Source organism: Lonchura striata, chromosome 1 (genome assembly GCF_046129695.1).
Source record: "Lonchura striata isolate bLonStr1 chromosome 1, bLonStr1.mat, whole genome shotgun sequence".
NCBI classification, from domain to species: domain Eukaryota; kingdom Metazoa; phylum Chordata; class Aves; order Passeriformes; family Estrildidae; genus Lonchura; species Lonchura striata.
In genome coordinates, this window is record NC_134603.1 from 149,527,244 (window position 1) to 149,543,582 (window position 16,339).

Consider the following 16,339-nt stretch of genomic DNA (forward strand, 5'->3'; position numbering starts at 1 on the left):
AGAATCATGCTGATCCATGAACACATCAAAACCAATATTCATGACTCATCACTGGGGCTGGAAGACTTGAAAACATCTGATTCCAGTGGAGTAAGAGCTTAGCTGCACAGAAATCAGTGCAGTGAAAAGAAATGCAACTGTGCAAGGGAAACTACCAGAGCCACTGCAAAAGTCAAACAAAAAGTAAAATATCTGCTGCCTTCAGTGGCCTTCAGTGCATATTTGGGGAAAGGAAGTGTAGAAATCATGGTAAATCATACAAATCTCCTGATTTTAGCCACATAGCTTGGAAACTGCCAATATACCTTGCAAAATAAACATTGAAAACTTCATTTTGCTTTCATCACATGCGATCAACAAAGCGACCAAAGCGTCAGAGAGAACAAAAAAAAACATTCCTTCATGTCTTCAAAGAAAGAAACATTTCCTATCTCTGTGAACAGTGCCCAGGGCTCTAGAGCAGAGTCTTAAAGGGTCCCCAGAGAGGATGTGGCTCTCCAGGTCTGGAGGTGACTTCTCCCGGGGCTGGGGGAGTTGATCACCCTGCAGGACGTGGGGACGGCTGGAGAAAGGAAAGGAGCAGTGGGAGCACCCAGTACAGCTTTCTGGGCAGGAAGATGGAGACGTGCCCTTCTTCACCTAAATGGTAGAAGGCTCACATTCTAGTACCCTGATCCTCATGGCTCCTTAGCTTTTATCTCCTGCAGGATCAACAACACAGCCACAATAACCCAGGAGGTCTGTGGAGGGCGTTTGTCCTGACACAGGTGATGAAAGAGCTGATGGAGATGTTCTGCTGGACCTCACACTTTCAAACCAGGAGAAAACACAGGGCAAGTTGAAAGCTGGGAGCAGCTGATGCTGCACACACCATGAGGTGATGAAGTTCAGGATCACAAGAGGAAATACGGAAAAAAAAAAAAAAAAAAAAAAAGAATAAAGCCCTGGAATTTAGGAGAGTAGATTTTGGCCAATTCAGAAACTTGCTTGGAAGTATCCCACTTGCAGTCTTTCTTAGGAAATCAGGAGAGTTTTAAGATCTTGTGGGTTAAAATGCCTTTAGACAATCCAAAATTGTCAAAACTAATACTCAAGATAAAGTCTCACATAATGGACTATAGAAGTAATGGCAGATTTCTATGTTATAGAGACACATTCCCAAAAATTTTCCTTTTAAACTGGGTAGAGATTTTTTTTCTTCTTGATTCTCCCAGTTTAAGTCCTTCACTGCGTTAATATTCTTCTCAATTTTTCTACAAGTTTTTTTTTTATATTTTTGGCATTGCATTGTTATGCTGTGCATTTCCACTTCTATTCTGTGAGCAGGTTAGACCACAACATGCATGGATTGCAATCATTCCTAGAATCTGCCAAAGTACAGGCAAATGAAAAGTTATCACAATTCTGGAGATTTAAAATCTATGTTTCAAGAAAAACGTGCTGTCCTATTTTCTTCTTCAGGGAAGAAAAGAGGGTTTGTTTCACCTCAACAAAGAGAAAGAGCCATGTCTGCTTGTATTTCATTGCCCTGTATTCTAATGGGGTTATTTTAATTTATAACTGCCTTGTTATATAAAAGAATGTAATAGTAAATGTACCATTTAGTATGGAACTCTGCTTCTGCTTTTACGTTCTGCTTGATGGATTATCTTGTATTCTATAAACTAATATCTCTGATGGCTACGTAGGGCATGACTATAAATTAGATTATTTAATGTGAGATGATACAGTGTTCCATTTAAAATGCTTGATTGTGTTATAGAGAGAACACCTGACTAAGAAGTGCACAAAGATTATTTGTGTCAGCATAAAGAAAGTGGCAATTGGGATTTAGGATTCCTCCAGGTGCACATCTGACCTTGGACAGTGAGCTGGCCACTGCAATATTCCTCTTTAATTAGAAGCTTGGGTGTAGAAACACTCAACACCTGTTCCAGCAGGTGAGGAGGAGAGCTAACAGGATTTTCCATGAATTTCCAGAATTTTCCATGAAAATTTCTCATTTCTCTGGTAAATGGCAGCTCCTGGGGAAGCACCACAAGCCAAGGTGGGACGCTCCATGGTCCCTCGGGTGGCCCTGCTCAGTCCTGCTTGTGGCATCCCAGTGTCTGTTCCTTCACCACACTCTGAGCAGTGGCTGCTGCTGTCTGAAGGAAAAGGTCAATATTTTCACTGCAGTTTTTCAAGAACCACACTTTTCATAAGCACATATTCCAAAGGACATCCTCCACCGACCACTGATTTGTAAAATGCCAGAACACTTGTGCACAGACAAGAAGATGCTTTCACCAGTTAGATCTCTGAAAATGCCCTTAGCAAAAAAGACTGGTTCAATATCCATAAATCTAAATTGAAATGCAAGAAAATTTTGTACAGAGAGGGAATAACTTCCAGTGGTACTGACCCAGTGCTGGAGTGTTTTCCTGCTAGGAATATTGTACAGGTGAGGAAATGGTACCATATAAAGGAAGAGAATTCAGTGCTTTCCTTGTAGAAGAACAAGATGGTGAGTTCTTCTAAGCTAGCAAATCCATGGATATTTGCATTTTTTGTAAGAGCAAAAGTTCTTAAAATTTTTCTTAATGCAGACTGCTAGTGTCAGCAACATTTAATGCATCAATTCTAAGAGTCCATTTGAAAGTAGGAACCTATTGCTGTAACTTCACCAGAAAACAAAGTGACATAAAAGAAATCACAGAGGAAGTGGCAGTGTCCCACCCCCAGGGAAAATGCCTGCATCATCCTATGTGTCATATTTGGGTGTAAGGGCAATTATTTTTTGATTTATTGGTGAAACTTCTATGGCAAATAATCAATTTCATTTTGTCCTCTGAAATCTTTCACAGCGCCAAAAAGAGCAACATCTTATTTTAAATAAAATTACCTACATTTTCCTTCAGTAACATTTAATATTTATCCTAAATATTTTGCTCTTTTGCCACCTGATGAAGATGCAGCAGCAAGGATGCTGGGAGGAGAAAAGAGTGACCATTTCTCAGCAAAGAACATAACACTGGCTGTGCCAAAGCCTCCCTTTAGGGCACAAGGACCCAACACCAAGCCCAGGGGTGACAAAGGAATGACAAGGATGTGAAAAGTTAAAAATAGGACACCGCTGCCACTGCTGCCAAAGAGAGAGCATCAAAGGAATAAAACCCCAACAAAGAAAACAAAACAAGACCTAAACACAACATTTTCCCAGTAGAATTCTTTGAATAAAGTGAGGAGAGAGGGGAAAGGAGCAACCTGTCTAGGTGCTCAGTGTATATGTAATATATCTAAGTTAAATTTTCCTTAAAAAAATCATATTCTGACCCTCAATAAAAGGATGAGGAGATAGCACATTATTATGCTGAAATTCTTGCTTTTCCAAAATGCAGGGACCATGTGAAAATGTGTCTGAATATCCCTCACTATGCTTAAATAGGGTTTACATAGACTTTGAGGTTGAGGGGGAAAGGGAGACAGGGCAGAAGTGGGTTTTTTTTGCAACTAGCAAGATAAGCAAGCCAGAATAATTACACACAGGAGACCACAGCTAAGTATTGATTCAGATGTCACGGCAAAAAGAAAAGGTGAGGGAACAACAGCTTGAAAATAATGATGCAAAAATCTATCAAAGAATGGTAGAGACAAATAGACCTACAGCAATTATACACAGAGCAGTTTAAAAGCCCTGCTGGAATAGGAACAACAGCAGATGATTCAGTGCCTCCTGTGAAAATGGTCCTCTTGCCTTGATATCTGAGCAGCCCTTCTGCCTGGAACTAAGCTGGCATGACAGGCACAAATTCAGGCAGGGAAAAAACTCCTAATTAGAGGAGTCACTCAAGTTTAGTTCCAGATGTCATCACTTAACAAACTTTTTTTGCATCTAGATATCCTAGTTGGAAAGACATTGTACTATAGCATTAAGAAATTATAAGGGAGATGGGTAGGTCCTGGTCATGTGCAGTAGGATCTATCATTCAAATGTTTTATATATTAAAAAAATCCAACGGTTCACTTAATTGTATTGCACTTTTTAATATTTCTGATACTAAGCTGTTTACCAGCATCAGCATTCACTGTTTGAAGGCACTTGCAAACCCCTAAGATGGTAGATGCTGAAAGAATCACTCCATTTTTTTCCTGGCATTTGCATTCCCCTGAAATAGAGATTTCTTATTGCATCTTCTGCACCTGCTGTGAAATTTAACTTCTGTTACCTTAGAACCAATTATAAACTTGATTGCAGCACAATCTACAAGAGTAAGAGATAGTTCCTCCTCCAAAAAGAGTTGACATTGAAAAAGGCTTATTGCCTATGAAAGCAGGAAAAACCTGTTTTGATCCTTCTGTAGGGCTGCAGTAAATGCAAGGACATGCAAAACTTCCAGCAACCCCAGTCTGCTTTCTGTATGGTTTTGGTACTTAAAGAAACTCTGTAAACAGTAATAGACTGACTGGTCAGAAGAACCTTAAAATAAATGTTTCTTTTTGTAGAAGAAGAAATATTATGATCTATGAGAGAGATTTTTTAGAATTATAACTGCTGCCTCTAAAGTTGTGCAAAACTGCTTTTCCCCAGCATCTGGTGTGTCACCATTACCATTAGTATCTGTCAGGATGGTTACAGATTCTGATTTTGAAAAAGAAAAGAAAATAGCAGCACAACAGAAGTGCTTCTGCTTTTGATATTGGAGTTTAACAGCTCCTGTGAACTGTATTTAGTGCTGTCAGTGCAGACAAATATTCACTGCATTTTATTAGAGTAGGCCTCCTGCTTTCCTTTTCCCTTTTGGCAGCCCATGGATATTCCTAGCTTGTCCTTAATGCAAATACTTTGAACCTGGGTGTGCTCATTTGGGGATAACTTAGATAAAAGCCTCCTGAAAGTTTTGGGCTTATTGGATTCCACCTCAATTAAAGACCTGCACTGGTCAGTCTCTTACTCCTGAAATGCTCCCTGATTTTTTCTGTGCTGCCAAGAGAAACAGCAAAGGAAACCTCTTCACACTGCACTCACTTTTCTTGATAAATACAGGTCCAGGCTTGTCAGCCACAAAAGTTTCATGAAGCTGAGCTCAGGATCACAGGCACCATTAACCTTTTCTTAGATATTGTTGGGGCAAATGTTCCACAGGAACATTACATGAGCTCTCAGCATGTGGGCAGAGCCTTGGAACATAAGATGGAACATGATGAAACTGGTAAAATATTCCAATAAGATCAATTAACAGAAGGTTTTTACTTTTTGTGGCAAAATCACAAGTGGGTAGCTGTTGAGTCATAGATGGCATGATCAGAAAAAGAGAAGAAATCCAAAGAGTGAAGAAGGTCCTTGTGCAGATAAGCATGCCCAGAACAGGACAAAGGTACAGAATAACACTTTTTTTGCAGTCCTGTCAAGACACCCACAGCCTCACAGTGCTGGAAAATATCACACAAACTGAGGATAGTACAGTCTGTTCACTAAAAAACCACCAAGCACCATGCTGAAGACCAGTAGGATGATGAAATGGAATACTAAGTGTGGCTTTGGGCTGTCAGGTGCACCATGGAAAGGATGGATTTTTCCCATAGGCATTTTGCATAGTCATTTACACCCACAAATAGTGAATATATCACACAGCTATTCCGAGTTAACAGTGTTTTTCACTTATTCTGTAAAGGCATAAATGATGACTCATGCTGTAGGACAAATGAGAGGAATGAGCCCTTTATTAACAGGCAGATTTAGGGAATGTGCTCCCTCTTGCATTGAAATTAGTGGTTCTCTTTCTAATGACTCTGGAGTTCACACTGGTGAGGGCCCCATTCTTCCAACAGCTTTGTGAGACTTAATTTGTCAAGACTTTGGCTGAGATCAGAGAAAAGCTGAAGCATTTTTCTGAGATGCCAGAAGTGAGAGCTCTTTTGCATTCTGATCTTCTGACAGGTTTTCTCTGATCCAGTATCTGCCATTATTTAAATAGCTCAGTTGGCATGTGTGGCATTCTGCAGGCTAGTAAGAAGTCAAGAAACATGCTCTGAGGACTTAATCATCCAAAAATTGGCATATAATTTAATGAGAAAGGACAAAATAAAGAAAGATAAATAGAAATTTGCTCCTGGGAATATTCCACTATATTTTTAATTGCAAAGAATGCAGATCATTCAGGCTCCCTCTATTTCAGATTTGTTTCTTTTTTTGAATGATTAGACATGCAAGTGAGAAAGAGGTCAGGCTCAGCAACCCAAAAGTTCCCCTAGGAAGGATGAAATAGAAGCTACAAAAAGAATAAAAATTTTGGAACCAAGCCCTCTTACTCTCCTGCCCTGCCTTTCCTTTATGCTGCCAAAAAGGAACAAACTAGTAGATTTCAAGGGGAAAGCTTTTTTATTTCCTGAAAATTGGGGTATCTTCAAGGTGATGCCCTTGGCTCCCACCTTTCCTGGGAGGTGCAGGATGAAATTGGATGGAGCCCATGCCCAGGGGCTGCTGCTGTGACACTTGGGGTCTTCACTGCTGCTGCAGGACCCCCCAAACACCCCCAGGAACTCCTGGAACCACGGAGCTGACCTGTGGCTCCCAGCTGCTCCTTTCCCTCCCACTCAACAGATTTTCCCTCCTTCTCCTGCAACACAACTCAGTGTACATTTAGCAAACACATTCCCACTATCAAATTTTAATAGGCTTTAATTTTTCTCTGTCTTTGCATCTCCAAAGAAGGTGACATGAATTTCGCTGGCAATCATATTCTGAGTAACCCAATTAGTTCTGAAATACAGAACATGGTGTGTTTCTAGATCTCATTTATTATTCTTGTGGGGATTTTTTTTTTTTTAATGTTAAAAGCTTCTTTTTTTCCTCTGGCAATTCCCTGCTGATTATTAGATATAAAAAGATTATATGGATGTATGTAAAAGCATTTTTATTTTATAAACTACAGCTGTAATTTTATTTCAAGGTAAATGACTGGCAAAGAAAAAGGCAAAAAAACAAAAATGTTAGCAGTATGAAAAAATAATGCTTAGACTACCAGTGAGTTGCTCCTCACCTACCCTGATTCCAAATGCAAGAACATAAAATAGAGCTCAATTATAGGCCAACAGTTTCACATATCTCAAAGTAAAAAAAGACAAAAAAAACAAAAGGAAGAAATAAGTGTGCAGAACAAATTCACTGCAGCAAGATTTTTCCAAGATTCATATGGAATTCAACAAACACAGGGATTTTTTAAAGCTACCATAGCATGTACTCCACAGAAGGAACATACATGAAACTTGATGTCTTTAAGACTTCTTAGGGCTTTGGGTTTTCACTATAAATTACTTAAAAAAATATGGTGGAAATTAGTACCACCCTCTTCAACATTAAGTTATAAATTTGGTTGTAGAGAAGACTTTTCTTCTCCTGGATTGTGCATACGCTCCTGTTGGAGATATAATTTGTCTCTTCTGGTATGAACATTTTTCTTGGCTTTGGTATAAGATTTCCTCAGATTTTCTTCCAAGGTGGGAATTGGGTGCAGCCCTTCAGCTTGGTAAAATGAGCATGGGTGTGAGCTGTGACCCTGGGGGCACACAGGTTCACAACAAAACTCTACAAAAGGAAGGGAGATTCACTTGTGGGGTGGAGAAGGTGAATAATGCCACTCAATATTAGACTTTAATTAGCAGATGGAATTGTTGTTACACGTCGTGAAGCTCTGCTAGACTTAAAATAGAGCTAGTGAGCAGTGAAGGAAAAAATGTTTTGGGTTTCTTTGCTGCCCTAAGGGTATTCCTACATGTGGGTCATGATCTGAGGTCAATGCCTCTCAAACACAATTTTCCTGATGGAGCAGACTTTCCTGTTCCTGTATCTCTTATGTTTTCTCCAACCTGATTTTCAGGCTTGCAATGATGACTCCTATTTCTGCTTTTTTTTTTTTTTTTTTTTAAATCACAGAATTTAAAACAATCTAGTTAAGGACACAGACAAACCGTCCCCAAGAGAGGACTGGGACCAGGAGATATATGCCAGATTTTCTCTTATAATGAGATTTCAAAGCTCATTTCTTGGCATAAAGCTTCCATATAAAAAAAGATGTTGCCACTTTTTCATTTCTTGTAATGGTAGAAAGAGAATGTTTGGGATATAAAAAACTTCATATTGGATTTGCACCAGGAAATGAAGCCAGAGGATCTGGCCAGGAAATACATGCTCTGAAAAATGGGCACATTCAGGATGGCAGTGGCTGGGGGGTAAAATACTAAGGATTTTAAGATTTTTTGCAGTATGAATAGCTCCATGAAATATAATGAATCCCTGACAAGTGGTGTGGTTGTTTTTTTTTTAAGCAGCTCTGAAAACTTTCCAGGATCCACTTCTAATTCTGTCTATTTTGCAAACAACCACAGGGCAAATTCAGGGCAGCTCTGTTCTAGAGAGATGCATTCTCCAAACTGGGCTGATAATATTAACATATCCCCAGAGCCAAGTTTGCAAGTCTGAAGATGCCCTTGTGAAGCAATGAGATGCTAAATAAATCAAACTATTATCTCTATAATCTGTCCTGTGTCCAACACAGGGAGAAGCAGGTGCATCCTCTCAAAAAGCTTTCATAAAATGTTCTTTCTCTGCATTTTTAGACACGATTACTTAGCAGTGAACGGATATAGTTGGGAATTTTATAAATAAATTACATTATAGAACAATCATAAATAAATGCTAGAAGCTACCACACAGGCTTCAAGAAACTATTCAAAAAAGGAATTATTATTTCTTTACTTCCAAGCAATAGCAGCATGGTCTCTAAATGCATTTGCACACTTGTTTTTTCTCTTACCAGCTGTTGCCCTTTTGGACCCCAACCAGCATACTGAAGCTTTGCATTGCTGACCTCAGGGGGATACAAATTCTGGGGATCCCTGAAAAAAGAGAAAAATAAGATTTCAGCTTCAGAAATGTCCTTGTTTAAGCTGCTGCACACGTGTGCTTTGGAAATACAGCACAAACTTGTAAGATGCCTTTCATCCAGGTTTCAGTAGACTTATTACACAATAAGGTAAACACTAGCAAGTGTTGGTAAGATCAAACATTTAAGTGACAATTTCTTTTTCTTATTAATAAAAAGCTAAACATATTAGTTCCACTGCTGACTTGCCTAAGCCTTAAGAATTAGTTCAGGGATGGCAAAGAATGTAATTGTGTTTATCAACTCTGAAGATGCCCACAAAGGATAAACAATAATTATATCTTTAAATCCTACTGCCACAAGAAAAAGAAAATTTTGTCTTCTGCACCCATTGACTTTTTTTGCCTCATAAATTTCCTTTGAATATGATGACAGAAAAGATTAGCAACTGTATGACAACTGATATGAAGCCTGGCTTCCAAGACAAAATCTCAATAGTAACTCAAAATACCTATTTTTTTTTTTTTTAGAAAACAAAAGCAAAATGCTTTTCTTGTTCTTTCATCCATTACCTTCATTTTGTAGCAGAACACAAGTGACACACAGCAAATGCAATATAGAAAAAGGAGGCTTTTTTGTTAAATGTCAAAGCAGCATAATGTCATTTTCTCCCAGCATAGATAGCATTGCCTTAACTGTATTTATACTCAGCTCAAATAATTACATTACATATTCTGAAGTCACATTGCAACAACCCTGTGTATCATAATACCCTACAAACAAGAACTCTAATAAAGCCTGTATAAAATGTGCCTCATTAGAAAATCTCAAACTGCTTGAAAAAGTAAGGGTATTATTATCACTGGTTACAGACAGGAATAACAAGGCAATTTGAGGCAAACATCACCAAAAACCAGAGAAAAGAGCCAAACCCTGCCTGGCCATTAAGCAAAAGGCCCTTCTTGCACAGTTTCCAGACCATGTTTTCCAAACAGAACAAAGCTGGATGCAATAATTCAGCATTAAGTGAATTCTCTTTGTTTCCTGGTGCAGTCCCCAGTTTCAGTCCTGGGCTGCTCATTCCCTCTGCACTGGGGCTGCTGGAGCAAGGACAAACACAGCAGCAAGGGGAATGCTCAGAACTGATTTTGTGCAAATGTAAAAAACTCTCATTTCCTCTGAGCTGTTCAAAGGCCAGCCAGAGTCAGGGCAGGCCCAAGGTGAGGACCCTGATGGTGGCCACAGGTCCTCCCTTCCATCACTGCTGCAGGTGGAAGCCTCACAGCAAAGCTGCCAACTTTGATGGAGATGGGATGAGCTGAGGATTTGCAGGGGCAGGAAGGGAATGTTGAGGCACTGACATTTCCAAGTCTGAGTGCACCACAAGGTGCCTGTAGGGAACGCTGAGCTCCAGGATGGTTTGGGTGAATGGAGACAAGAGATCTCTGCAGGCTGCTCTTGGGGTATCAGGTTTATTAGGGATGGAGAAAGGTCCTGCTTCGAGCTGCCAGACACAGCACGTGGCAAGGCCTGAGAGGATAGGGGAGGAGAGAGACAAGAAGATGCTCTAGGAGAGGGTGGAGGTCCTATGAGGGGGAAGATCCAAGAGGAGGGGAAGTTCCAAGAGAGCATCTGGCCCCTCAGAGTCCCCTTATCAGGGGGCTTCAAGGTGGGCTGGAACAAGGCTTGGACCAATGGGGTTACAGGCACTTGATGCTTCAGGGGAGGGATACAGGTGCAGGGTGAACAATACATTTTGCGGGTGAGATGGAACAGTCCACTTGACCCCTGGACCCATCCGTAGGCAGGGGCATTGTCTGGCTAACAGGGAGGACTGTTCTCATCCTGGCTGAATTATTTATGAATAATTATACTTATCCATCCTTCTCAACAGGTGCCCACATAGCTTTTGTTTCTACATGCCAAAATGTCATCCACAGCTGCTGCCTGTAGAGCAAAATTGTACCTTTTCTTATGCTTTTCACCTATAAGGTGTCTTTGTGAGCAGCCTACAGTTGTTTTTGTAAGTTATGGATAGGAGAACACATAATGCTCATACTGAGAGCAGCCACAAAATTCCCTTTCCTGCAGAAAGATGAGCCACACAACTTGTTCTGGCTTGTGTGTGTTAGCTACTTGAGTTTCCAGTCAGCTATGCCTGTTAGGAATCAATCTCTCTGGTCAGCTATCTTGATTACCTTAACAGAGTAACCTGGGAGGGAAGTAGAAAAAGAGAAAAACATTGAATCAAATCAAAACCTCTTTTGGGAGAAAAAATAGCACTTCACTATTTGCCAAACGAGCTATCTAGTTCTTGGGTTATTTTACCCATGGTGAGAAGAAGAGCAAGAAATTACAAATAGAGGGGGAAATACCATCCCCAAATAAAGAGATTATACAAATTGTAAGAATTTAAAGCTGTAAGGCTTCAGATAACACAGGTGGAGCTAAGGGACAGACATGCCAATTACAGCAAATAATTCAGACCAGAGCAGAGACTAGTCCTGTCAGTTCTGCTCACTGCATCATCTTTTAGAAGAGGGAAACTCTAGCAGAATGAAAAATGCTCCATAAACCAGCTTTGGTAGTTGGTAAGGCAGAAAGAAAAGAACTGTGCTTCAGACAAAGAAAAAAAAAAAACACCAAAAAAAAAAAAAAAAACCCACAGTAATCTTTTCATTCTTTGGTATAGCCAAGGAAAGACAGAATTGCATCTCCTGAATTCTTTTTTAAGTTGTTTCATACAGTTGGGAAGCTTCTTTTGTAGTAAAATCTTGTGTACATCCATCCTCGTGCTGTGAGCTATTCCCTGCAACCAGAGGCTATGAAAGTAGACCAAGATCCCAGTTTTCCCTCAGAAATGCCCCTAAGTGGTGGATATATTCAGCGAGGCATATTTTGGCTTGTTTCTCATCTTTTGAGGAGAATCTTCTTCCCTGAAGTAGCCACACTCAGTCACCCACCTGCAGCAAACTTCAGTCCCATGTGCAAGGGGGTTGAGAGGATTCTCCTGGCCAAGCCTGATCTCTTCAAGCTTCAGAGGAGTTACCTGGAGCTGGGCTGCACCAGCAGAGGCCAGGGGAACCTCCTGTGAGCTGTCAGCAAGCCCAAAGGTGGCATGAGAATGGAGCTCACTCACTTGTGAACCTCACTGTGAAAGACCAAATTCCCACACACGTGTTTGGGCTCATTTGGTGCATGGTCCATGGTGGAATATGCATGGGCTCCTTCTCTGGAAGCCCCAGGCAACCCATTCCAAACCCATTGTCAAAGACTCACAGATACAAATCCATTATCAAAGACTCATAGATACAAACCCATTATCAAAGACTCACAGACAGCTTTGGGTTGGAAAGGACCTTAAAGATCATCTCATTCCAAGCCCCCTGCCATGGGCAGGGATGCTTCCCACTGTACTAGGTTTCTTCAAGCCCCATCCAGCCTGGCCTTGAACACTTCCAGGGATAGGGTAGTCTCTGGGAAAATTGTGTCCTAACTAACTATAAGTTAACTTCTCTGGGCTATTTTATCAACTAGAGAGAGAAGGAGGAGGGAGAATTGTCTACACAGCTGCTCTGGGCAGGATGGCCACAACTCTGTGATGCTCTCTTTGAGAAACCTCTCAGTGATCCTTAAACTGAAAAACCCTTTTGGAGAGCATTTATCAACCACATGTCCAATTTTCTCATGCTATCCTGGACATTTAACTCTCCTTTGTTAAATTCCTGTAGAGGAGTCAGGGCAAATGCACTCCTGTATCCCAGGAGCACTCTTCTATTTTACAGTTGCATAAATGGGATCCCATGCCACCCAGCTTCTTCTGGGAAGTATATTCCTGTTAAGCTATAGTTCTCCACAGCTACATCCTTCCTTCTCCTCTAAAACAGCCTGCTTAAAAATTCCTCTGTACTTTTTTTCCCAAACCAATCAATATTAGGGGTCATCTCATCCTCTCCAAAGAGCCAGTGCTCCTAACAGACCCTCATAATTAGGGCTTGTTTGGATTTGAGCCTGCCCCTTGTGAGCTCATTTGTGCAGGATGCTGGCTTGGAAATGGGCAATTCTGAAGGCAGTCTGTACATGTCTGGCTCCTGGTTTAAATGAAGAAATAGGTTCACTACATCCTCACAATATTTTCACTATTTCTTCAGAAAAAATAACTTTAATCCTTATTTTCAGCCAAAGAAATGGCAAGGCCTTATTAAACTGTTGCCATTATTCCTTCCACTTTTAAAATGATTGATCTTATAGCTGAGAAAGAAGGGAATAATACATTTTAGACTAGACAAAAGATGGAGCAGTTGCTGCATAAACTCTTCCACATTAAAATGACATTGTCTGGACCAGAGGCTGTTAAATTGCTCCAGACACAGGAGTGACTTCAGCACCATGTTCAAAAAACATTACTGAAGTAATAAATTGAGAAATTTGCTCATTTAAGTGAAGATTTTTTGCCAGAAAGTCTCCCCTCAAAATTTCCAAACAATGAAAGTTCCTGAGTGCAAGCAGAGTGCTGACTGCCAAGTCATCTTTGCTTGCAACTGAGCTCAGAAAAAGTTGTAGAAAGAATCAAACTAATGAATCATGTTTTACATGTATTTGACTTTAAAAATTACTGTGATTAATGAGGAACTTGTTTGAAAGTATTTGTCCTGGTTTTCGCTGAAATTTTTATATCTTTGTGTTTCCTCTTCTGACATTTTCTCCTAAAGAAGGCAAATTTCCCTCAGAGACTTCGTGAACTGGTTCTCCTTCTGAGCATAAATATGATTAACTCTTCTATATAAAGTTCTTCAAAAGCAACTTAAAAATAGCCAGAAATTTTCCACTGTAATTCAGGGAGTGGCTCCCTTTGCTTCAAGAAGAATATTTTACAATGCTGGATTGAAAATGTCTGAAACTGATAAAAGCAGACAGATTCTGGAATATGGTATAAGCTGTTGCTCTAAGGTCTGTTTCCATAACTTAATTTTAATTTCAAATAGAGAACAACAGGATTGGTATGGAAATTATTTGAATATGCTGCCACTGTGAACAAAAATGCAACAATTTTCACCACAGGCTGCTCTGATGTGTCCATCCTCTAAAGAAATTATATAAACTATGTATATGTGTTTTACTGGGGAAAATTTGAACCTCCTCACTTCACTATGTCATCATTTTGGAAAACATTTACTGTGTAATCTGTATCCTAAATGCCAGTAGTTATAAAAGTTGTAGAAATAAAGACAGCTACAAAAACAGGTGGGGAAGGCAGAAATATCTCCTCTTGTTATCTTCATCAAGCCAGGACTGAATATTTTGAAAGACAACAGTCCTAAGGACATCAGCTCATTGTATTTTAAGCATTTTTTATAGTTAAGTATAAAAAACTATCTATCTAAACTATCTGTCTCAGAATCAGAACTCAATGTCTTCACATCTACCTCTAATAACATAAAATCAGACAGCAGCTAAGACAGATATCTTCCTTAGAAACAGGGAAAGAATATAGAGAATAAAATAAAAGAACAAATTCAGAAGGGCAATAAAAAACTGGAAACTTCTTAATATTGAAGGGTTTTTGATGCATGATGTGGAAAAAAAAAGAAAACTAGAGGAAATTTTCAAAAGCAAATAAAAGGATGTAAAACATACAGGTTAATTAATAAATCTACAAAGAAAAATAGATAAAGACATGGAGGAAGAGAGAAAGATTTCTAAGAGGCAGGAATGAATTTCCTTGAGTAGCACACATACAATTTTAATGAGTTGTTTTTAATGATTTGACACAATTAAATGACTTGTTTACTTCAAAATTCACCAAGGAAAAGAGAAGACAGGTACCATTAAGAAAATTTCTCCCCGGGAGATACAGAACCCTGCTGAGACTCACAGTGAGATAAAATAAAATATCACACAAATGGGAATAAAGTCTTGCCAGAACAGATAATCAAGAAATCATACTGTTAGAAGATGCAACTAAAAGAACCCTCCTGGAATTCTCATAAAAGTGCTTAATTAGATGGGAAAGGCTCTTCCATTCATCTAGGCTCATCCACTATTAAATATTTAATTCTCACTCACACACACACACACACACACACACACACACACACATTTTCCTTACAAAAGTGCTTTTTCAATTATCAAAAGTAGAATGTGATGAAAGCAATTTGAACTTATTAATTTTAACTGCAGATGCACATCAATTCATTCACCTGCTCTTAAAAATATCCGTGGTCACCAACCATTTTTTCCAAAATGAACAAATTCCTTGGATTTAGCGTATAAAAGTTAAAAGGAAGGGAGTCTAAAACATTTATCTCTAATTTGACAATTCTTTCAGATTCAGGCCAACAATATGAGCCCAGAGGTTATTTTTTAATATGTACTGCCTGTGTCTGTAACCCCCCATGAATATAATATTTGGTTCTGAGCCTTCAAAACCTTGCACTTTACTAGTATCACCTTAAAATCATAGAATCATAGAATGGTTTGGATTGGAGAGGATTTTAAACATAAGTTCATTCCAGTCCCCCTGCCATGGACAATGACACAAAAATCAATCTCTTGTCAGAAAAGGAGCCACCAACTTCCACTGGTAATGGTATAAAATGATGACACAGGCCTGACCTTCTAGTCTAAGAAAAAAGATTTAAAAGTGCATCAGAGACTGGTACAGAGCCCTGGGTTGCAGTGAAGCAGCTGCAAAACATTGATCAAAAACTGCATTTCCCCGAGTAAGCAAACAGTGGAAATGGACCTTGGATACTGGCAACATGACTTTAAAAATGACGGCATTTTCATGTTTCTCATGTGACCCTTCTAAATCAGAGAAGACAGAGTGAATTTTTACTGTATTTTTAAATGGAACTTTTGTTACTGGAGTAATATTTTGTCTCCTAAAGAGACAATGAGAGGCGATAGCACTCAGGTGATAAATGCAACCACTTAAAAGCAATTTTCTCTTACTCATGTAATTTTCTTTTACTCTGTAGATCTTTCTCAGACAGCTCTGACCTCAGCACTGTGCAAGACATGAGGTAAACCCTGGATTTACCAGGGTTTCATTAGTATTTATCTACAACAGAGACATGAAAAAAATGAAAATTTAAATATTTGAATGATGTAAAGAAGACTAATCAGAATTGCAGCTAACCAAAAATCAGCTATTCAAAATATGGGGGGAAAAATGCAGGTTGAAGAGAAACAGCTTGATAAGCACTGAGATTTTTAAGAATGAACTGGGAAGATCTGGATGAGCCTGGCTTGAATGTCAATCTGCAGGAATGGATGTTTGTGATGAAACCTGAGCATTTTCCATCCAGCTGACCTTGTCTGACTTTCAAACCCTAATAAAAATATGGCACCGTGCTGGGATGCCTGCAGAGAGCAATATGGGATTATTAGTACACAAAATGAGCTACAGAAATGATTTCCTAGCACCAGAGACAGCAGCAGTGCCTCGTTACAGCGAGACTTCACTGGCTGCT

At 39.5% G+C, this 16,339-nt stretch overlaps 1 protein-coding gene across 5 annotated transcripts in view; it reads right to left on the reverse strand.

Annotated features, from left to right (window-relative positions):
- The window catches only part of DPP6 (dipeptidyl peptidase like 6), a 546,530-nt gene that overhangs the window by 88,198 nt on the left and 441,993 nt on the right, over positions 1-16,339 (reverse strand). For all 5 annotated transcript variants that reach the window (XM_031503790.2, XM_031503789.2, XM_021543891.3 and 2 more), the window contains exon 7: positions 8,796-8,877. In XM_031503790.2, coding sequence (XP_031359650.1) covers positions 8,796-8,877 — 82 coding nt within the window. The remainder of the gene's footprint in view (positions 1-8,795; positions 8,878-16,339) is intronic.